At 32.8% G+C, this 23,662-nt stretch overlaps 3 protein-coding genes across 5 annotated transcripts; 2 read left to right on the forward strand and 1 right to left on the reverse strand.

The window, feature by feature from the left end:
* The first annotated feature begins 2,497 nt into the window (after positions 1-2,497).
* LOC127242541 (probable E3 ubiquitin-protein ligase ARI7) lies at positions 2,498-11,779 on the forward strand. 2 transcript variants are annotated; one of them, XM_051262107.1, is made up of 15 exons: positions 2,498-2,942; positions 3,535-3,659; positions 4,138-4,243; positions 4,352-4,442; positions 4,915-5,087; positions 5,844-5,948; positions 6,035-6,123; positions 7,214-7,321; positions 7,396-7,486; positions 7,600-7,689; positions 8,390-8,437; positions 9,196-9,267; positions 10,096-10,195; positions 10,277-10,403; positions 11,151-11,290. In XM_051262107.1, the coding sequence occupies exons 1-15, from the start codon at positions 2,688-2,690 to the stop codon at positions 11,245-11,247; spliced, it is 1,677 nt and encodes a 558-aa protein (XP_051118064.1). In that variant the 5' UTR covers positions 2,498-2,687; the 3' UTR covers positions 11,248-11,290. The 2 variants fall into 2 exon arrangements, with proteins under 2 accessions (XP_051118064.1, XP_051118063.1); XM_051262106.1 differs by having other exon boundaries at positions 2,500-2,942; positions 11,243-11,779.
* Positions 9,016-22,480, reverse strand: LOC127242542 (phenylacetaldehyde reductase-like). Of its 2 annotated transcripts, XM_051262109.1 has the most exons (7): positions 22,214-22,480; positions 20,837-21,006; positions 20,188-20,379; positions 19,694-19,856; positions 19,391-19,571; positions 18,523-18,601; positions 9,016-9,039 (listed from the first exon to the last, which is right to left on the reverse strand). In XM_051262109.1, the coding sequence occupies exons 1-7, from the start codon at positions 22,434-22,436 to the stop codon at positions 9,031-9,033; spliced, it is 1,017 nt and encodes a 338-aa protein (XP_051118066.1). In that variant the 5' UTR covers positions 22,437-22,480; the 3' UTR covers positions 9,016-9,030. The 2 variants fall into 2 exon arrangements, with proteins under 2 accessions (XP_051118066.1, XP_051118065.1); XM_051262108.1 differs by lacking the exon at positions 9,016-9,039 and having other exon boundaries at positions 18,385-18,601; positions 22,214-22,478.
* Positions 14,415-18,269, forward strand: LOC127242735 (calcium-dependent protein kinase 24-like). The gene is made up of 8 exons (XM_051262410.1): positions 14,415-14,918; positions 15,010-15,133; positions 16,314-16,457; positions 16,546-16,698; positions 16,785-16,900; positions 17,456-17,623; positions 17,708-17,947; positions 18,040-18,269. Exons 1-8 carry the CDS (start codon positions 14,415-14,417, stop codon positions 18,190-18,192), a joined length of 1,602 nt encoding a protein of 533 aa, XP_051118367.1. The 3' UTR covers positions 18,193-18,269.
* Positions 22,481-23,662: the final 1,182 nt, after the last annotated feature.

A 23,662-nucleotide genomic window follows, 5' to 3' on the forward strand; every position in this document is an offset into this window, starting at 1 on the left:
TTTAAGAAAAAATTTTGTGGGAATAGTAGAAATTCCATAAAATCCCTCAAACAAACACATCCTAAATATACTCTTATTTTTACACTTATTTTTTAAAAAACAATATTTATGTATAATACTCCAATTTGGAATGTATTTTATGAATTTTTATAGTAAATGTAAAAAATTAATAATTTATTAATTAATAAAAATGTGTAAGGTGATTTTAACGGTTTTGTCCTTTTTATTATATACATATGTAATGATATATTTATAATTTATGTTAAAAGCAAGAGAATTTTGATATTCGTATATAACTTTTTACTATAATAAAAAATTAATATTTTTTTAGTGAGACGAACAAAATTAGTAAAATATTAAAAGAAATACTTTCAGAGAACAATAAAAATGTTAAAAAGCTTATATATATAAAAAAGAGAGTATGATTGTAGTTCATTATTTTGCAAATTCTTTAAAATATGCAATTTGAACAATAAAATTTTCCAACAATATATGTCCTTTTTATATGTATAAATAAATTTTGTAATTTTGAAATTTTTGAAAAATTAATTCTTTTATTGATTTTTGAGTTGAGATTTGAATAGTAAAAATTTTGAATTTGAATAAGTGTATGATGAGATATAAATGGATGTTGACGTGACGTTTTGAATGTAACATTGAGTTTCATATTTTTGGGATATTTTATCTAATTTAATACGCCATAAAATAATATGGAAAATTTAATTAGTATAATAAAATGATTAAAACAAAGTTAATATGGTGAGGTGTATAGTATATATTTTGGTCAAATACTTTTTTAAAAAAGGCAAGTATTTAATTTGCTTGGCTAATATTTGATTTTTTATTTTTTATTTTGACTATGCCATCTTTATCCAATACTTTCCAAAAAATAAAAAAATAAAAAAAAAATGTTTATTTTGTAAAATAATTTGAATATTTTTTTAGTATCAAGTGAAAATTGCGGAAATAAAATAAAAAATAAAAACATGCAATATATCATTTTTCGTTAAGAAATGAATTTTTCAAAAAAAAAAAAAAAGAACATTATAGTTTGCTACAAAATATTTATATTTATATAATAAATGTCATCAGATAAACACGTATCCCTAAAAATATACACATTCTTTTAATTTAAAATATTGTACTCCCGTCGTCCCAAACTCTGCGATATTTCCTTTTTTGGTATATCATAAATACTCTGCAATATTTTTAAAATAAAAAATAATTAATTATACCCCACACTTTATCCCCTCACATCGTCCAAATAAAAAAAATAAAATATATATTTCTCTCTTCATCACATCACATAATTTCTAAATTATCCTACTTAATACTACCAAACCTAAAAACCCGTGCCAAAAGTAAATGTTGCACATTGTCTGGAACGGAGGCAGTAATAATTATTTTATATAAAAATACTACATCAAATATTTAATTTTTTTACTATATCAAATTTTTATGTGAATATTTGTTTAAAGATAGTATTTTGCTAAAAAAATAATTATTTAATTTTGTAAGAAATTAAATAGTTTTAAAAAAACCAAAGGTGTATTTATTTTAGATTTATTTAGTTTTGATTTTAAATTAAAATAATAATTTTTAGTTTTAATAATTTTTTAATATTATATTTTATAAAAAAATATATTTTTATTAAATAATGAAAATTTTCTAATTAAGGGTGTGTTTGTTTGGGGATTTTCCCCCGAATCCACTATTCATTTATTTATTTTTCCTCCAAAAACATTAATTCAAAAATCTATTTTTTATTTTTTATATAATAGTAAAAATTAATTTTACATTCAAAACATCACATCAATACCTATTTATATCACGTCATATAACTATTCTAATTCAAAATTTTTACTATTCAAATCTCAATTCAAAATTCAAATTCCCAAACAAACACACCCTTAAAATATCAACAAATATATTCTTTGCATTTTTTAATTTGATATATTTTTTATATTAGTTACCATTTTAATAATATAAAAATAATCTTTTATATTAAATTATTATTTTTTAAATATATAAAATATATACTCCCTATTCCAATACAATAGTCTTATTTATCATTTTTGTCCATTTCATTTGTACAATATATTATAAATTATAAGAATATTTGTAATATTAAGTAGATAGTATACTGTTACTAAAAAGAGAAAATTAAGACAGACTAAAATAAAAAAATTAGATATTATGGGACAAATTTAAATGAAAAAATTAAATACTTTATTACGAATAGATGAAAGTTATAAATTTATTATAATAAAATAATTTGATTGAAATACCTAAGAAAACAATTGCAAAATCAACCGCAAAAAAAATGCGAACATGTCCGACAGAGAAACACACCCTATATGATATTATTATTATTATTATTATTATTATTATTATTATTATTATAATTAAAAAAATTAATAAAATTTGTAATTGGTAAATTATAATAATATTTTATACTACTAATTATTATTATTAGTATTGGAGTCCCCGCAAGTCCAATCCCTTTACCATTTATGGAGAGGTGATCATCGCATTCGGCAGGCAAAGGCAAAGGCAAAGGCAAAGCTAAGGCAAGGCATATCCCCCATCACTATATACCTCTCGAACCCTAAAATCGATTAGAGTGCCCAACCGCACTGCACTGCTTTGATTCCCGGCTGCAATCTCCCAATCCTGCTAGGGTTTCCATGGATTCCGATGACGATATGCACGACGCCAACGAGGTAGCCTCTGCCGAGGAGGATGACTACTACAGCGGCGGCGAGGAGGAGGAAGAAGAAGACGAAGATGAAGAAGAAGAAGATGAGGCAGAGGCTATGGATGACGAAATCGACGACGATGATTACAACTATGACTACGCCGATGAGGACGATGCAGGGGATTACGACTTCATCGCGAATTACTCCGATGAGGGTGACGATGCGATAGCTAGTCGGTCGCAGGTATGTATGTCGTTTTTCGTTTTTTTGAATGGGGGGAAGTTGATGATTAATATGCGCACCACTGATGTGCAAAGATATGGTTTGTGTTGGGGGAGATCGACCTCGTTTTTGTTTGGTTACTTTTAATCGTCCGTTGCACTGGGCAGCATTAATGCCGATTGTTGCTGCTCGGAAGACGGGATTTTGGCTGTGTTTGCTGAACTAGATTATTGTGGTTTTACTATTTTGACTCTTTAGGGTTGAAGAAGGTTAGATTGTTTATAGAATATCCTTTTAGTGAGGCAATGAGTAATTTCACAGGTAGATGATTAAGGTAGAGGAGATTTTGCATCTATCAGATCAACTGCGTTTGCAATTTTTTTTTTTTTTTCAAATCAGAATTTGATTGTGTGGTTCTAAGATCAGCAGTTCAGTTTTAAAGGTATATGCAGAGAAATATGGGTATGGCTTGTCACCGAAATCATGGTTTTAGAATCTAGTTTACAATTGAATCTAGAGTAAGTGGTGCAAAAATCTGTGGTGCTTTCAAAAGTTGTTTGAAAATACATTAGCTTTCCTCAGTTTTTGTGATATATTCTTCTATATGTTCCAGAAGAACTATACTGTATTAAAGGAAGAGGATATGCGGCAGCGGCAAGAGGAAGACATCACAAAAATCTCTACTGTCCTTTCAATTTCAAGGGAAGCAGCATGCATACTCTTACGTCGCTATAACTGGTAAGCTTTGTGTGGCATTTGGAAAACCCTGGAAATTTTCTGCTAAGTTGAGATTACTCTACATGTATATATTACATCATTAATGGTGAGGAGATAACATAGCTGAACTGGATGATAATCTTTACTGGGCGAACTTTCCTTTTGCCGTCTCTCTTTTCTCAGTGTTATCTGTCCCCACCCCAGATTTCCTATCCAGCCTTCTCTCGCACATATTTTATATTAATTTTTAGCATAATTATATATGTTACATAAATTTATTGTACTATAATTTCCATAATAGATATACTTACTAATACGGTAAAATTATATGTACACGTGGCTAATCCTCATTATTAATTTTAGTTGTATTAGGTTAAGCATGCTTTGAAACCTTCATATGCTACAACTGATAATTTGCCTGCATTTATAGTATTTTGGCCTTTTACTCTGATCTGATTCACTTCTATTATCTAAATATATTACTTAATTGTTTATGGAGGAGTGTGAATAATGTGCATGAAGAATGGTTTGCTGATGAAGAGAAAGTTCGCAAAGCTGTTGGTATTTTTGAGAAACCCCCGGTTAAGAATTTGAATTTCAAGGAAGTAAGTATCTATTTGTGGACATTGGTCCCACAGTTGCATGTTATTATTTCTCATTCAAAAAATTTCCGTTATTTTTATGCAGTATAACTTAATTTTATGTCTGACTAGGTGGCTTGCGGGATTTGCTTCGAGAACTTTCCTTGTGAATGGTTACGTTCTGCTGCATGTGCTCATCTTTTCTGTGACACATGTTGGAAAGGTTTGTCAAATTCTTGAAAAAATAATAAAATGATTGTGCTATGTGCTTATCTTGATGATGTTTATTTATGTAATTTTGAATGTTGAAAATTTTATGTGTTATATTATTGCTATTCCTCTTTCAAGGTGATGAAAGGTGTTGTTGGTTTATATATTACACCTTTTGGAAATGTACACCATCAATATTAGTAGGTATGATAGGTTGAAGGAGTTGTGTTTCGTTGTTTTTGTTTGTTTTTTGTTTCGGGTATGTTTTTGGCCTTCTTGGAGAATTGATTCATTGTGGGTATGTTGAAATGATGTAGAAAATTATGATTTTGTTATGTTTATGTGAAAAGATGTACCATGATTTATGATTTTAATCTGGATGTCTCTCCTTTTTTACGCTGCTTAGTTTTGCTACTTGGTAATGCCTATTTTTCAATTCTAAAAGTTGGCTATAGCTAATTTGTCGTACCTGTTTGTTCTTCTAGCTTACATCAGTACATCCATCAATGATGGCCCTGGATGCTTGATGCTGAGGTGTCCTGATCCTTCCTGTGGTGCTGCTGTTGGCCAAGATATGATTGATAAACTCTCATCTCATGAGGATAAGGAAAAGTATCACCGTTATCTTCTTAGATCTTATGTTGAGGACAGCCGCAAGGTCGACTTCCTTTCTTGAAATTCTACACTGTATTTGAATGAATATTCCTCTTCTATACTGTAGATGTTTTCCTCTTTTGTTTAAATGAAATAATTTATTTTGTTGAAATCCAAACTGATTATTCTCTATTTTCTGTATTTTGAAGATTCGATTATGCTTGATATGTTTTTCAAGTCTCAATATAGTTGGGTAGTAAGGACCTAGGCATGCTATAGAATTTCTATTTCTATTTGTTGCATAGTTGCATGAGAGAAGCCTGTAATATTTGTGCTACACGTTGAGGTTTCTCTTGGACTTCATTTCATTGTTTTCAGTGTTTCTACTACTCTGATGTCACTGATTCTATCACTATGATAAGAATTACATGTGATGATGCCTTAGTCTACAAGTTAGGAAGATGCATCAAATCTTGTATATTTGTTCGTTTTTATGTGTTTGATCCCTTTGTTACGATATATTCGTATTGTTTTCTGTTAGTAATAAAAAGTATATGTGAAGTTCTTCGTTTAGTTTGGTGAAGTTAATTTCATGGTGATGCTATTATATATCGGAAATGTTTACCAAATTGGACGTATATTGCTGTAAATGAAATACAAATCAGTTGACAGCAGTTAATGGTTTCATATCTGTATTTGGGCCAAGTTTTAGAAGTTGAAAGATACCTAGCAGTGTTTGTGTTTCTTGGTTTCTTTCTTTCTACCCTGTAGACTGCCTCTATTATCTAATGTGTTGATTACTAGTTAATGCTTCTTACAGATTAAGTGGTGTCCTGCCCCTGGTTGTGATTCTGCTGTGGAATACGTTGTTGGTAGTGGAAGCTATGATGTCTCTTGCAGTTGTTCGTATAGTTTCTGCTGGAACGTGAGTTGGGATTTAGATGTATTTAACTGCTTCCCTTTTCTTGATCAGAATTCGTAATTAAGTATTATGATCTGGTGAATTATCAGTGCACAGAAGAAGCGCATCGACCAGTAGACTGTGATACTGTGGCAAAGTGGATTTTGAAGAACAGTGCTGAGTCGGAAAACATGAATTGGTAGATTGACGTCTTGATCTAATGTGTTTTTCTCTTTTATTTATTTATTTGTTTTCTGTGTATATTTCTTTCTCTTTGTACTATTTATGTATTCATGTATTCCTTTCTGTAAGAATTTCTTTATTTTTTTTCATGATTTGACAGATTGGTTCAGCTTTTGTTTGAGAATTATTTCTCCAATTTTGTTCATAAGGATTTGATATTTTTGGTGTTTACAAGATTTTGATATTTGAAGTTTTGGGGTACTGTGCAAGGTGATTTTGGAGAACTAATTGTTAAGTTTGTTGGGTTTCATAATGCAATATTTAGTTATATCAGGTTATAAGATGCTTACAGGCTACAGCCTTTCAATATCTTGACATCTGTCTTACTGGAGATAATACAAAAAATGGTGGGAATTTTTTTATCATTTTTGTGATTGACATAAAGCAATTTTGACTTTGTGATGAGACTGATTATATGTGTTCTCTACTAGAAAAACATGCTATATGTCATTTTGTGTCAAGTTGTACATTTAGGTGATAGATGAGGGGTTCACTTGATGGTATTGTGGTATATTATTTTTATTTTTTTCTTGTTGAGAAAAGTAAATGGATTTATTATAATGATAGAAAACCATACTGCAGGAGAGAGAAATTGGGAGAGATGGCATGACATAGAAATTCCTGTTTTTATCTGCTTTATGTAATCGAGATGTTTGGATTCTATCATTTTCCCATGATGTGAATGGGGTTTCCCAATTAACTTTTGCGTATGTTAACTCCCTGCTTGATCATTGAGTATCTATGAATATTTTAATATATGCCAAGTGGGTGAAGGCTCAATGTTTAAATTTGGTACTTGCTTCTTCTAGTGTGAACCGTCAAAATTGCAAAAGTGCTTGGTTTCAAATATAGTCTTGGGTTGTGTGATTCATACTTGATTACACCGAGCCCAACCACACATACATCCATCTAAATGGATTCAAAGTTCGAAAAACTAATAATCAACCTTGAAAAAAAGACTCCCATTAGGAATAGATGGAGGTTTTGTACTTGATTGCAATTTTGGATTTTTAATGCATCACTAATGTTGATTTTGTCATTTGTAGGATATTGGCCAACTCCAAGCCTTGTCCCAAGTGCAAGCGCCCGATTGAAAAGAATCAGGGATGCATGCACATGACTTGCACACCGCCATGCAAGTTTGAATTTTGCTGGTATGGAATTGTACAACATAGTACTTCTAAATCTGAGAAATCCAGCACTATATGTATTTTCTTCCATCTTGTAGGCTGTGTCTTGGTGCATGGTCGGACCATGGTGAGAGAACAGGCGGTTTCTATGCATGCAACCGCTACGAAGCAGCAAAACAAGAAGGAGTGGTATGCAGTCATTGGGAGAGATTTATGTTCTGTCTCTTGCTTACACACCATTGTTTCTCGTGTATAATTTCAAGTATACTGTGTTTGACTTATTTAGCTAATTCTGTTGATAGTATGATGAAGCTGAGAGGAGGAGAGAGATGGCCAAGAACTCTCTAGAAAGATATACTCACTATTATGAACGATGGGCATCCAATCAGTCAGTATGTTTCTTTTACTTTAAATGTTAAATTACATTGTCAAGCAGCACTGTTTCTTTTCCTATTTTTATCCCCTTTTGCGTTTACGCTTTTCAACGCTTGGTATCTACGGTGCCTGCATATTCTTTTATTTGGAACCGAATATTTTATACAAAGCCCTTTTTGCCACTAGTTTTTCCAACTAACTAACCTCGTGTGGTTAATTGATTGCAAATTTTAGATATCACACTAAAAAGAAAGGAACATTCAACTTCTCCCGATCATCCTCATTAAGTGAATAGAAGTCATTTAAGTTTTTGATCACTCTGCACGAAGGATATTCTCGGAAGTAACTTATACAGTCTTAAACTCTTAATAAACAAGCATAACAATGATGGAGCATTCATAGTGGATGTTCTTCAAAATGCATCTGTTCTATTTATAGCTGGTTAGTATATTATTGTATTCAGCTAGAGATAAGCTATCGTGGTTTTGTTTATCTTAATTAACTGCTCTCAACTAGATTTGCTAAGATCAGTTCATCTTCACTCTAATGCTTTTTCAAAGAGCTTGACTGTCTTATTTTATAATATAACCAGCTGTAAGATCCTGTCTGATTTATCATGCCTCTGGCATCTTGGGCATGCTTGCATTTTCTCTAGTTATGAATTCAACTTATTGTTGTTGCCTAACATGACCCACAAGTTTTTACATTTCAATGCAGTCGAGGCAGAAAGCTCTAGCAGATCTGCAACAAATGCAAAGTATACATGTAAGTTTCTGTTGCTGCTATATATTAATATTATTTGTGGCATGTTTTGTTGGCATCTCCAAGATATTTGTTCAAATGGAAGGGCTATTAATGATCAATACTCTCTATTGGTAATTTTCCTTAATGACGAGTATGTTATAAAATTCAAGGCTATATCTTATTTTAGTTAAAAATAATTTTTTAGTGAAAATGTTTGTTGGCATCTCCAAGATGCTTGATTTTATGTTTAAGTAGCAAATAGTTGGGGACTTTTGTCATGAAAGCAACCTGTTACAACTAGTCTATTTATTTCAGAATTTTAGTTTATTGCAGCGGCTGCAAATTTATTTATACTTGGTGATAGTTTTATCTGTTTTATGTGAACACAAATTTACTTTTAAACACGAAACTGAAATTTTATCTTAGGAAACCTCTGTTCAAAGTTCAAGTCCTAGGCCTTAAGCCTTAGTATTTTATTTTTATCAAGTTGAGACAGTCAGAATGCGCCAAAAACAAGCTCTTAACTCCCTTGATGCCCATTGAAGGCATCCCACATCACTCCCCATGTGCATCCCCTGTTTAATAGTCACCTGTCCGCCTGTGAGATTCATCCATTAAAGTACCTAGAATTTCACTAGAAAATAATTAGAGGGAAACATCAGAACTCAAGACTACTGTATTTTAAAAATTAAAGTGTAAGATGATGGGTAATTTCTTCGTAGCAGGACTTTTTTTTTTTTCCTTAAATGAATTTCTATTTGATATTGGTTCTTTTTCAGCTTGAGAAGCTAAGTGAAGTACAATCCCAACCCGAGTCACAATTGAAATTTATTATAGAAGCTTGGCAGCAGGTGAGTGCCATGACAATATTCTTTAAATTACTTTGTTTATCTATTTCTTGTTGATTATTCTCTGTAGTAGTTCTTTTTACCCCTCCTACACTTCCCTAGAGTTAACATAGCCTGCAGTTTGTTTTTCCAGAAGTTGATTTGATGACTATATATATATGTATATATGTATATATATATTTAAATTCACTGGCAACAAAGTGCAGTTTATTATCCTCAAATGAATGCCGAATATGTTGTAGTTAAGGTGTAACTGCAAATCAAAATAGGCTCTATTCAGCAAGAAATAAGGGCAATTTGTCCCCCAATGTATGAAGGGCAATAAAGGAAAATAAAGGGAAATCTTTCAGACTTAGTGATTATAGTTTTACCTGGTCTTATTTCGCAAGGACTAGCATAAGGAGAACTTTTGGATTATGATTTCTGTGTCATAATTTCATGTGTTAAGATATGTTTATTTAATTAGAAGCTATAATGATTTGCCTTCTTTTGTGTTTTCCATGGGCTCATTATTTTGTGCTTGTGTACCTACAAAGAGATCCTTTTCTTCCATATTCTTCAATATGTATCTACATTGCCATGGTTGCATTGCTGTTTTGCACTATATTGTTGGAAAATTACAAGTTATGGCCTATTCCTTGCTAAAATTCTGTTGTCTTGTCAATTAAACTTTGCTTAAATGTATTTGTGTCCTGTGCTATGTTATAGGATGACCTGCGTGGTCCAGGTTTACTGCCCATGCAAATATCTGGTTCTCTTGGCAATTAACTATTATTGTATTTAATTGTTGTGTTATGAAATAACCATTCATGTATTTTGAAACTTGTGCAGATTGTTGAATGTAGGAGAGTTCTAAAGTGGACATATGCCTATGGCTATTATCTAGCCGAGCATGAAGTTGCTAAGAAACAGTTCTTTGAATATTTGCAGGGTATTGTATTCTCTCCTAACTTGTTTACATTCTCTAGTTTGTTGAAGTTATATGTGAACTGTCTAACTGTGTAATTTTTAGGTGAGGCGGAAGCTGGGCTGGAAAGGCTCCATCAGTGTGCAGAAAAAGAGCTTATGAACTACCTTAATTCTGAAGGTCCATCAAAGGATTTTAATGAGTTCCGTACGAAGCTTGCTGGTCTGACAAGGTAAATATTTATACTCCTACAAGCCATTCTGTACATGATGCTTTTATCGATAAAAAGCGGTGCATTTGGAAACCTGTGTTCTGTCTTGGTAGTTATTCGATTTCCTTTCTTCCGTCATCTGGATGTATTCTTTCCTTGTAGTTTTACATTCCGACAAGGAATTTATGTGCTTGTTTCCTAAGTAGCAAATTGCAGCAGTCATATGAACATGTTCTAATATTAACTTATCAAATTGATTAGTGTCTTGAACTTATTGCTACTTTTATTTCTTCACATCCCTTTGTCTTGTTGATCTGGTTTAACGCATGCTGTGAGATATATACATGTCTGGTGATTTGGAACTTCTATAGTGTGTGGTCAGCAAAAGCTATTGGAGAGAGTGAGAAGGCATATCTATTTGGAAAAGGAGATGACACTTGCACGATTTTGTTTTTGAACCGAGATGGTTTTGGTGTCTGAAGTTCATTGCAAAATATATTAAAACCAGTGTTAATTCTGGTTTCCTAAACTCAATGAGGATGTTGGATGATATATTTAACCTTTGATTCCATGTTAGACACCTATTGCTGATTAGTGCCGAAGATAGATTCAATGGTCATGTTTCTGGTTCTGAAATGCTCGACATTATTGTTAGTATATATTCCATTATTGGTGAGGGCTCTGATGCATCTAAATTATTTGTGAATGTTATGCGGATTGGAGTCTAATATAAATATGTTTTACTTGACCAAGGGCTTTCGATTGTAGGAACTGCGGAAATCATTCTTATAACTGCCTGTTGTGGCCTGTTTTCAGTTCTGCGAAGGTGAATGACATTTACTCTTATGATTCTGTAACAGCGTGACCAGAAATTACTTTGAAAATCTGGTTAGAGCACTAGAGAACGGTCTTTCAGATGTTGATCCGCAAGCATCCTCTAACAAGTCGACAAAAACGACAGCGGCGGCAGGGAGCAGCAGCAAGGGTAAAGGTGGTGGAAGGGGTAAGGGGTCGTCTAAGACGGGGACATCAGCAAGAAACACAGACGATTCAGGTAATTGGGCGTGCGAACAGTGCACCTACTTCAATGCTCGAGCTGCGACTATATGCCAGATGTGTCACCACCGCCGTTGATAATGGTTTGCATGGAAAACATGACAAGTCTTCTTCTTCTGTTTTTTTTAATCAATACTATGCTGTGTTGTGGTATCTTGGATATTATTAACCTGAAAGATGTGTTGTGTTGTGTTATAGATCATTGGAATTTGCTAGTCTTGAAAGTGGGCATGGGTGGTGGGTGGTGTTCCATAAAAAGAAAGAACGAACGAATGGATGGTATGTAAATAGGAGGGATGGTACACTTTGTGGGTGCAAGTCCAAGTGCATGTGTTTCTCCATTCCCTTTAAATATCATCATCTATGAAAAACACACACTCATTTAGAAAGAAAGGGCTTTGCATAGGTTGGTTTCAGGTAATTCTTGGATTTCTTTGCTTTGGTAAGATGATGATGAAAACACAGGGGAGGAGAGTCTCATATGCTGCTATTATTATACTACATTCATCTTTCTATTTTTGTCTTCGGTCATTTTTTTTTTCTTTTTTTGAAAAAATATTATACATTTTAATTTTATTTTAAAAAATTTAATTATCCTAATTAATTATTTTTATTTTAATTTAAAATTATTTTTATTAAATAATAATTATTTTTACTAATATATTATTATTTATTGATTATACTTATTTTAAATTCTCATGTCAAGAATTCAAAAGTAGTCTGATTAAGAGGTTGAGTGTAAGAAATATGGGCTGAAATTTAATTGTTTGGTAAAATGTAAGGGTTTTATTATCTAGTGTTTTGATTTAATATATATATATATTATGTGAGGTACAGAGAATTGTATAGGTAATATAAAAATAATATTCTATATTTTATATATTGAAAATTGTATCAAAAAAAATTTGTAAAAAAAACAACCCTAAATTAAGGAGGGGTTAAGGGTAGAGTACACGCTCATTCTCAATATTAAGTTATATATTATTAAGTTATTTTTTATTTATGAACAATATTAACATTTTTTTTGTAATTTTTTATTTTTTTTATAATATACATAATTTAACAATCTATCAAATTTTTTTTTGTATTTTTTATTATTTTTTTAAAAGTAATTGTACTATCTACCAATGTCATTACCTTTGCATCATACTCCCTCCGTTTCAACACCGTGCAAAATTTTATTTTTTGTTTGTTCCAAATTTACTGCTATATTTTCAAATTTAGAAATAATTAATAATATTTATATACATTTCACACTTTATCCCATCACATCACTCAAATAAAAAAACAAATAACCATTTCTCTCTCTAATCACGTAACTTAATATCCAAATTATCTATTCAGTACTCCCTACCTAAATTTTTATGCCAAACACAAATGTTGCACGGTGTTTAGGACGGAGAGAGTACAATTCTAATCGAGTTAATTTAATCTTTTTACTTTTATTTCTACTTCATCTCTCACTGTAATACTGATATTTTTAAATTTTGTGAAAAAATAAACGGATAAATAAATATGAGAAGGAGAGTATATAAAAAAAGTAAAAATTCATGACAAAATATATGAAAGAATTAATAACTACAAATAAAATATTAAAAAGATATGATAATACTCATATTGTTTTATATTAATAATTACTAATATGAAATTTTATATATAACATAAAAGAAAATCATCTAAAAACACAAAACTAACACCAATAATTATCAAGTATAGTATTAATTTTATCACATCTCTAAATTATCCTTTTTTATATATGAAAATGAATCATATATATTTAAATATTTATTATAAAAACTGAATATTATTTGTAACAAAAATTTAAATTAAATATACATAATTTAATATTTTTTTTATGTCCGTGGATTATATGTTCAAATGGGATAATAAATAAAAAAAATTGATTTAATAATAAAAATTGATAAATATAATAAAATAATAATAATAATAGTAGTTTATTTTTTTCCTTTTTTTATTTTCAATATATTTTCTTTTCAAATGTATATAAAATAAAATAATTAAAAATTACTTAAATATAAATCTTTTGTACTAATGGTTATGAATTGGACTGAAACAATTATTTAATACTCCATTTGTCGGCCTCAAAGATCGTATTTATATTTTAATATCCCTCTATAACACACTAATTTTTGCAATTTTTTTTAATTTGTACTACATTTTGATATACTCCTTCCGTCCCTTAACAATCTATCAATTTTTCTATTTTGGTCCGTTCCATAGAAAAATATCTATTTCCTTTTTTACTAATTGTACTATCTACATGACATTACAAATACCTTTCCAATTTACAATATATTACACAAATATCATTATATTTATATCATACAATACTAATAGAGTTAATTTAGTCTTTTTTACATTTATTTTTACTTTATCGTAATATAATACTAATATTTCTAAAAGTAGATGAATATATAGAGATGGGACGGAGGAAGTAATAATTAATATCCAAATATCAAAATAAAAAAAAAATAAATGTGACCTTCAGAGTCGGACGGAGATAATATATAATATTTATAATTGGACCAAAATTTCTTGATTAACCTAAAATTCAATTTGGTTAAATTCCATTGGAATATATTTGTCTTCCCTACACAACACAAGAGATTCTATTCTTGGAATAGAAAAACCACAAAGCCTAACTAATTATAGTAGTAATTAGTGAGACAAAAATATAGATTGAAAGACAGAGAGATGAATGCGGAATACACAAACCATAAACAACAACTACCCTTTTTCTTCATTATCACCATCATCTTCTTCATCTTCCTCTTTGTTCATGTTTTTTCTCTTTCTCTCTCATAAATCAATCCCAATCCCAATCCCAATCCCATGGGATTACCAAACTTATAAATACCAATAGCTAAAAAAGATTGATTCTATATATATCATAACACATCAAAATAATAATCGAATCGAATCGAATCAAATCAAATCAATAATAATAATAATCCCATGGGAATCTGCATTTCCCTCGCCCGTAGATCGCCCTTCTCCCGCAACAAACGCCCTAACAATCATACTCAAAAATGCAACCTCAAGAACCCGAACCGCAACAAGCTCCGGTCATCCTTCAACGTGCTCAAAAATCCCTACCAAAATGACATCTCGGAGAGGTATGAGCTGGGGAAGGAGATGGGGAGGGGGGAGTTCGGGGTGACATACCGGTGCCGCGACCGCGAGACGGGAGAGAGCGCGGCGTGCAAGAAGATATCCAAGAGCAAGCTGAAGACGTACGTCGACATGGAGGACGTTAGGCGGGAGGTGGAGATCATGAAACGCCTGCCTAAGCATCCCAACATCGTGGCCTACAAAGACGCCTACGAGGATAAGGACGCAATATATCTTATTATGGAGCTCTGCCAGGGCGGAGAGCTCTTCGACAGGATTGTTAAGAGAGGGCATTACAGCGAGCGCGCCGCAGCCGCCGCCATCAAGACGATGCTCGAGGTCGTCAAGGTAATATAATTCAATTAGTTAGTCGAGTAAGCTTTATTGACTACATAGGAAGCAGATAGTGTAGTTATAACTGATTGGGTGGGGGGTTCAGGTTTGCCACGAGCATGGCGTTATGCATAGAGATCTTAAGCCGGAGAACTTCTTATATGCAGACAACACTGAAACCGCCCCTCTAAAGGCTATCGACTTTGGCCTTTCTATATTCTTCAAACCAGGTATCTATATCTATATCTATTTATATGTATATGTACTTTGCTCTTGCTAACTATATCACTCTCTTTACACAATTTTTTAAAATTATTATTAATATATATCAACTGTTAAAGCTAAAGATTATTATATATATCAAATAATTAATTTTTACTTAAAAAATTATATCAAAACTTAATTGTTTATATAAAACATCATATTTCACACCAATTTATATTTTATCAAATATTCATAATGTTCATAAGAAAGTACTTTGTTTTGTCTTATTTGATGTTATATATATATATATATATATGTTTTATCCATCTTTCATATGAAATACTCTCGTACAAAAAATATTATACAAATATAAAAATATTTTTAATATTGTGTACCATGATGCAAAAGAAAAATGTGACAAAAGGTAAATGTGACGCTTAGAAGCGGACGAATGAAGTATTATTTTTTATGTTAATGTAAAAAGTTAATAAATATTTTCCTCCTAAATAAAGATTTATATTTTTATAATTCAATTATATTTTTTTTACTATTTTAAAAACATTAAAACATATCTAAACACAGACTAGATATTTTTTTTCAACGTGAACAACAACATACATATCATATGTTGAAGTAAATAAAACATATGGTTTAATGACTTGAGAGGAACACACCTTAAAGGTGTGTGTTTTTACACAAAATTTTCCAAATACATTTTCTACAAAAAATTACTCCCAACGTCCTACATTGGGTGTCTTGGTTACCGTAGACACCAGAGTTTATGATAAGTATAATTAGTAAACAATTAAGAATGTATTAGTAAAAATAATTAACTTATAATATAAATGACTAAGATGACTAATTAGTTTAAACACGGAGGGAGTAATATATTATACACACTCATTATTTCATATTATCTGTTCAATTTTCTATAACTCACGTAAAATAATATCCCTTCAAATAAAAATACAAAACAAACAAAACCCACATTGAATGTGGAATTGTTAAGAGTGGATAGGCCTAATCAGTATCTTAATAATTAGGTTTAGTAAACATCCACACACTTAGTTTTCAATGCATGACTTGAATTGAATCAACAAGTATTGCATAAATTGTTACCATATTAATATGCATCTTGTGCTGAATTAAGTTCATCATGATATATGCTGTTGATTAGGGCTACTCAATAATACTATGTAAATTCAGGTCAAAGGTTTAATGAATTAGTAGGAAGCCCATACTACATGGCCCCTGAAGTCCTAAGGCGCAACTATGGACCAGAATGTGATGTTTGGAGCATTGGTGTCATTCTCTACATCCTCTTATGTGGTGTTCCTCCTTTCTGGGCAGGTATCTTAATTACTACCAATCTACTAACTACAAGAAAAACACCAATTAATCACAACATATGATCACATCTTGTCTGAGTGTGATGCAGAAGCTGAAGAGGGAATAGCTCGCGCCATCGTGCGAGGCCGGATTGATTTCAGAAGGGATCCGTGGCCTAAAATCAGTGAAGACGCCAAGAACCTTATCCGAGGCATGCTGCAGCAGAACCCGTCTCAACGTCTCACTGTCGATCAAGTCTTAGGTCTCTATCTATCTTATCTCGTTATATTGTCTCCAAATTATACTACTATACTTCTTCTACTCATGGTTCTATGATTATCCAATTAGCAAGCGAATGGATACAGCTTGCGGACAGTGCACCGGACATTTCTCTGGGCGAGGGCGTCCAGGCTAGAATCAAGCAGTTCTCCTTGATGAACAAGTTCAAGAAGAAGGTTCTTGGAGTGAGTATAATCATTTTAAGCACCATGCTTGACATTCTGATTCCGACTTTTTAACAGGCTGCTGTTAATACGCTGAATCAATATATATTCAGCACACGTCATATATGCAAACAACATACATTAGTATTATACACAGCACATGCTGTGTATAATAAAGGTATGTGCTGTTTTTCAATAATAACAAGTGTGTTGTATACAAGTATGTCATATGCTAAAATCAACTATTGTGTGTCCTGTATGAGACTATAGCATATGTTGTTAGTTCATGTGTTGTATTTGTATTATATTAACATATACAATGTGCTGTCTGTAGTAATATTGTGTGTTGTTGAGACTATAGCATGTGTGTTTTGTTCATGTGTTGTGTTTGTATTATATTAACATATTATGTTATGTCTAATAGCACACGATGTACTGTTCAGTACCGCTGCCGAATTAATGATATACGCAGCCCAAATTGCATATATCGTTATAATGTTCTAACTAAGGCTAACAAGCAGCCCGTGAGCACCATAACGGGTCCCTTTTCTTAACATATTATTCACACATGTACAGATAGTAGCAGGAAACTTGCCTGATGAACAAGTGAAGGGGATCAAGCAAATGTTCCTGATGATGGACACAGACAAAAATGGAAACTTGGATTTCCAGGAGCTCAAGGACGGTCTGCGTATGTTGGGACAATCTGTTCCGGACCATGATGTTCAGTTACTATTCGAGGCTGTAAGTACAGATACTAACTAATATATGATAGGTCTGATCCTGCACCTTCTGTGCTGATTAATGAGGAATTAATCGACTAAATAGGTGGATATGGATGGGAATGGGAGACTCGACTGTGAAGAGTTTATGACGCTAGCTGTGCACATGAAAAAAATCATGGTCGGAAGCGAGGAGCTTCTGCGACAAGCCTTCCTGCACTTCGACAAGAACAACAATGGATACATTGAGTTCGACGAGCTGCAGGAGTGCCTGGAAGGCGACCATTTAGACGCCAACTATCATCAAGTCCTACACGACATTATAGGCGATGCAGACCTCGACAAAGTAACACTCTTTTTTACACGCATATCATATCGCATCAAATATCTATTTAAATGAGATGGGCGTGCCTAAAGTACATGCATGCATGTATGCAGGATGGGCGTATCAGTTATCCTGAGTTTAAGGCGATGATGACGACTGGGACAGACTGGAAGATGAGTTCAAGGCAGTACTCAAGGGAAATGCTCAGCGCTCTAAGCTTCAAGCTATTCAAGGACAGTACTAGACCTTCAGTTGATGCGAAATAATTCGATTCCAATTTTCATTTCTATACATATGCCTGTTTCTACACTCAATGCAATAGCAGATTTAAGAGAAGGGAATCAAGATGAGGTTTGATTTTTCATCTTCTATTTTGAATGTTCCCTTCTTTCACAAAATTTCTAAGGAAATGATATCATAATCAGCAAATTATTATGAAAGAGTAAAACAGTCACAAATTTGAAGTGGAACTAGCTAATTTTTAAAAGATTTACAATCTAATTAAGGAAAGCTATATTGGATTAGATAATGAGCGTGATTTATAGAATAAGATAATTTTTCTTCTTTAAACTTTCAACTGTATCCCTAAGGCTTACCTCCAATGGTGTGAAACTTATGCCCAAGCTTTCTGCCTTCTTCTTGGACACCTGGAAAGCTGGTTCCTCTGTCCCTCTACTGCATAACACACACACATTGTACTATATACTGTAAGAAATTTCTAAACTTTTTTGCAAATATGCGTTTTAATCAGTGCTTAAGTCTCTATGATCCATAATGCAAGTTTGGTACCATATATACCTCCATGGAATTCTAATTGCAAGCAAATAGAAGGTTTGTGTTCATACATATATGCAGAGTAATTTGATAAATTGGCAGCATAGATACTACATACGTTCGAAGTGCTTAATTCTCTAGCAAAAACTCTAATGAGACATTATTGTTGTGTTCTTTTGTGTGTTTTACCTCAGGTTTCTACTATTTAGAATTTTTTATTCCTTCAAGAATATCACATCAACCAATTACTTTATTTTTCTTATATTATACTATAAGGGTGTGTTTGTTTGAAGGACTTTGGTGGACTTCCACTATTTACAAAAAACATTTCCCCCAAAAATATCAAATCAAACACCTATTTTTTATTTTTTTATATTATACTAAAAATCAATTTTACATTCAAAACATCACATCAATCCATATTTATATCACATCATACAATTATTCCAATTCAAAATTTTTACTATTCAAATCTCAATCCAAAATCCAAACCCCCAAACAAACACACCCTAAATTTATTTTACATTCAAAACATTACATCAACCACTATTTATATCATATCAAACAACTATTCAAATTTAACATTTTACTATTCAAAAATTCAAACCCAAAAACTAAAACCCACAAACAAACACAGCCTATAAGATTAACAGTCAGGAAGATGATGAATATAGAAAAAGGAAAACTTACACTGCGGGAGGACTGATGGAAGGATAAAGCTTCTGCAAAATTTTCATTGTGTCTGAATGTGTTATCACTGTTCCAACCACACAATATCTGCCGTTAGCTGAAGGATTCTCAAAAGCAGCAACGTGGGCATATGCAACGTCTCTAATGTCAACGAATTGATATGGAGGGCCCTGTTCATTCCCTGTAAAATATGCATGATAAAGATTCAGTCTGCATTCAATATAAATCTGTGATCAAACATGTCGGCTGCATGTGTAATATAAAATAATGGATGTAGTAAACCTCATTGCCAACGGATGCTACCTTCAGTGATGTCGATGAATACACGAGATGTGAAATTAAGACTAGGCTGAAGAAGAGGGCCAAGGACCAGCCCAGGAAGCAATGCTACTAAGTCGATTCTATTTTGTTCTGCAAATTCCCATGCAGCTCTCTCTGCCAAGGTTTTTGAAAGCAGATACCATTGCTGAAAGAAGCATTTTAAGCTTATTAGTACCATGGCACATCAAAGATACACGTAGGAATTACATACATTCTTGCACGTACATGAACTCAGAGCATAGTAATTTTAGAAGTGATTAATCAACATTTTAACAACCAACTATGGACATGTTTATCTTACAGTAAAAACTAGATTATAGCTATGATTTTATACCTGAAACAATTTCCCTATTGGCATGAAAATATATAATAAACCAGCATAGAAGGGTGGCCAAGATTGAAGTTAATGGAAACAGGTAATTTAAATTCATGAAAAGTCAAAGTGTGGATCTCTAATCTGACATGATTGATCTAACCTCAATCTCTCTGCAGTATTCCGGGTCTGAAAACCAAGTTTCATCTACTAGGACATCGGCACCTTTGGGGTTTCTGTTGTATGAAAGTGCAGCTACAGAGGATGTTAAAACCACTCGCCTAACAGATGGTGCTTTTCTGCATGATTGGAGAACATTAAGTGTTCCTTTGACTGCTGGTTCTATCAACTCTGACTAAAACTTGCACAAAATTGAGCAAAATGAAACAGTTATAAAATGGATAGGGAGTCCAGTAGAGTATCTGATTCTATATTATTAATCCTCACTAATCCAATTATAAAAGGAAGTACAATTCATTGGATTTTCATAAATGATTATTGTTTCGGACCATGTTTTGCACAAATATGCGCTTCTCACACAATTTGATGTGTAGCTCACTTGTATGTTCAAAGAGCTAATGGCAAAAATAAAGTAAATAAGGATTCATGAAGATGCTTTTAAAATGCTGCGATGATGAGCATAATGCAGGCTTAACTATAGTCAATCCTTACTAGAATGGCAGTGGGTTTATCTATTTCTCAGCCTGTGATGTCTTATAGCTTATTGCACGTGCTAAATTAATACTAATAGTTAATTTCATAGAGAAGGGATATATGACTTAGGCATGAAAATCAAAAGTAAGATTGTAGACCTGTGGATCAGAAGCTGAAACGAAGCAAGGCGAAGCTGTGTGGAATACACCTTGACAACCATCAACTACTGAATCAAATGATCCATCTTCAGTTAAGCTAGCTTGGAACAAGTGTAATCTTCCCTCAGCTCCTTCAAGTGCCTTTAGGTGATCAATTTTTGCTGGATCACCTGTGCTACTCCGAATGAATTAGATAGAACAGCCTTTATTTATTTATTTCTTTTAATGAGCATTTATTTACTGTCAGTGGTCGTAATTGATCAACGTTGCCAAAAGTAGAAGAATGACATTAGAGAATCATCATCTATTCTCTTTAATCACATACTTCATTGCACTTCTTGGAAAGACATAACAACAATCAATGTTCATACAAAGCAATGCATAATTTCAGTTTTATTTTTAACTTCAAGGTTCACCTCACTGTGAAGATAGGGGTGTCAAAAGTAAACCCGACCCGAAAAACGAACCCGTTCGACCTGAAATTTTTCAGGTTCGGGTTTTGGTATTTCGGGTTTGAAAAAAATCAGGTCGACCCAAACCTGAAACGAAAAAAATTCGTGTCGTGTTCGGGTCGTGTTTCGGGTTGACCTGATAACCTGAAATATCAAAATCAGGTTAGGTTTTGGGTTTCGTGTTTAGTGTTTCGGGTTGACATGAAATTTTTATTATTATTATTTTATTTATAATATTTATATTATTTTAAATATAAAATAATATAAAAATTAAAATAAAAATGATATTTTTTAGGTCAATTTAATTTTTTTAAAATTTTCAGGTCTGTTTCGTGCAGGGTTCGTATCGGGTTTATTCGTATTTCGGGTGACCTGAAACTAATTCGGGTCAACCTGAACCCGACCTGAAAGAATTCGTGTCGTGTTCGGATCTAGGGTTTCAGGTCAGATTTCGGGTTTAGGTCGGGTTCGGGTTGACAGTTTTTTCGTTATCCTCATGAGTCAACCCGACACGAATACGACCCAAAAACAAGAATTGACACCCTATGTGAAGATGGTGGTCGTTTTACGCATGAAAGACAATACGTCTTCGCAGAATGTGCCAAACCTTTTGTGATCTTATTCTTTGTTTTGTTTAATCAACTATCCCTGTGACCATTGAAACCACCGACACAAGTTCAAAATTCAACGAATTCAGGTCAAAAATCTCAAATTCCGGCAGACAACAACTACAATTAAATTAGCTAGCCGACAAAAAGTCGTTTAAACCTACGTCTTCTCCCCCAAGTTTCACAGGAAACCTCTCCTAATCATTCGCTTCTAGTTCTTCCTAAACCGAATCAATCCAATCCATAAAACCATATCAAAACATGCTCGCGCGATTGTAAACACCATAATCATAAAAGATACGAGGAAGATGACTTACGGAGATTGCGGACAGTGGCTTTAACAGTATAACCGCGCTCCAGCAGCGTCTTAACCAGCCATGATGCGATGTAACCCGATGCTCCCGTTACGCACACCACTTGCTCTCTTCCACTCATTCTCTCTGTGGACTCCGCAGTGTGATCGACGTGTTCCCTTGGAGAGAAACCAGCTGGAAAAATGATGGCCGGCCAGCGGATATAAGATTGATTATCCGTTGACATTTATGTGTTTGGTTTGGTACATTTCTTTAATTTGAAAATTATCGCCAATTGATGTTAGATAATAATTTATTAATTATATCCTTTTTAAATTCTCAAATTCCCGAGTCTCTAAGGATGGGATTACGGCCTGTAACTCTAGTCTACGCTTCCTCTAACTCGGGTTTAAAAAATTTGATTTGGGGCAAGTTATGGAATTTGAGTCTTAGATCCAGCCGGGTTCGGAACGGGTTACGACGGGTTACGAGTTTTATCATAAATTTGTCTTACTTTGGACCCAGATTCGGATTCGAATTCGGACCCGAACCCGAATATTTTAATAATTATTATCATTTATTTATATTTTTATACAATATAAATTATATTATTTATTTATTTAAAAAAATTAAATATAAAATAGAATATTAATTCTAAATGTATTTGTTTATCCTCCAATTCTCTTTATAATTGGGACTACTGTCGACCGTCATCACTAGGACTATCGTCAATATTTGATTGTTCTTATTTTTAGAACTATAATTTTTTGGTACTTTCATGCATACTTTTTTTTTTAGTATTAAATTATTTTTTTAAAAAAATTATTTTATTCTTTTCTTAAAAATAATAATTAAAAAAAAAAAGCCAAGTTTGCCGGGTTAGGGGGTTCGGGGCGGGACGGGTCCTGGGGTCGGGTTGAAGCGGGGCGGGGCGAATCTCGGGGCCTGCAAAACACGTCCCGAACCCGTCACGTTGGCATCCATATATATATATATGTATATGATATATAAATACATATAATATATGTATATATATGTATGTGTATGTGTTATGAGAAAACGAGAAAGAAAGCAAATAAAAGACATAGAGATTTTACGTGGTTCGGTGACGGTGTGTCAACCTACGTCCACGGGCAGGAACATGAGAGATTTTATTATATTGATTCAGAGATTTACAATTATGTCATACGACTAGGAACCATAGCTATCTATTTATAAGCACCCAAAACACCCTAAACCCTAAGCCTATTTATTATTAATTAGGATAAGCCCAAAATGAACCCTTCCAATTGAAACAGCCCTTTCGCTTTGGTTTCGGGTCGGGTAGACCGCTAAATCCAAGTTACTTTTGAACAATCTCCACCTTGACTTGGAGTTTCTCCAACCGCCAAAGGTTTGTTAGTATCTATCAGTCGTCTCCTTCCTGCCAAATGCCCCGAGAGGACTTTACCTCCCGCGAATATTCACCAAGTT

This window comes from Andrographis paniculata, unplaced genomic scaffold (genome assembly GCF_009805555.1).
Source record: "Andrographis paniculata isolate CXL003 unplaced genomic scaffold, ASM980555v1 Contig87END, whole genome shotgun sequence".
NCBI lineage: Eukaryota > Viridiplantae > Streptophyta > Magnoliopsida > Lamiales > Acanthaceae > Andrographis > Andrographis paniculata.

Bases quoted from the DNA above. Each gene is read 5' to 3' on its own strand.
- LOC127242541 (XM_051262106.1), top strand. From the start codon at position 2,688: ATGGATTCCGATGACGATATGCACGACGCCAACGAGGTAGCCTCTGCC. The intron at 4,244-4,351 runs GTAAGTATCTAT...ATGTCTGACTAG, and splicing joins AGAATTTGAATTTCAAGGAA to GTGGCTTGCGGGATTTGCTT. The intron at 4,443-4,914 runs GTTTGTCAAATT...TTGTTCTTCTAG, and splicing joins CTGTGACACATGTTGGAAAG to CTTACATCAGTACATCCATC.
- LOC127242735 (XM_051262410.1), top strand. From the start codon at position 14,415: ATGGGAATCTGCATTTCCCTCGCCCGTAGATCGCCCTTCTCCCGCAAC. The intron at 14,919-15,009 runs GTAATATAATTC...TGGGGGGTTCAG, and splicing joins CGATGCTCGAGGTCGTCAAG to GTTTGCCACGAGCATGGCGT. The intron at 17,948-18,039 runs GTAACACTCTTT...GCATGTATGCAG, and splicing joins GCGATGCAGACCTCGACAAA to GATGGGCGTATCAGTTATCC.
- LOC127242542 (XM_051262108.1), bottom strand. From the start codon at position 22,436: ATGTCAACGGATAATCAATCTTATATCCGCTGGCCGGCCATCATTTTT. The intron at 20,380-20,836 runs GTCTACAATCTT...TGCAAGTTTTAG, and splicing joins TTTCAGCTTCTGATCCACAG to TCAGAGTTGATAGAACCAGC. The intron at 19,572-19,693 runs GTAGCATCCGTT...CATATTTTACAG, and splicing joins ATTCATCGACATCACTGAAG to GGAATGAACAGGGCCCTCCA.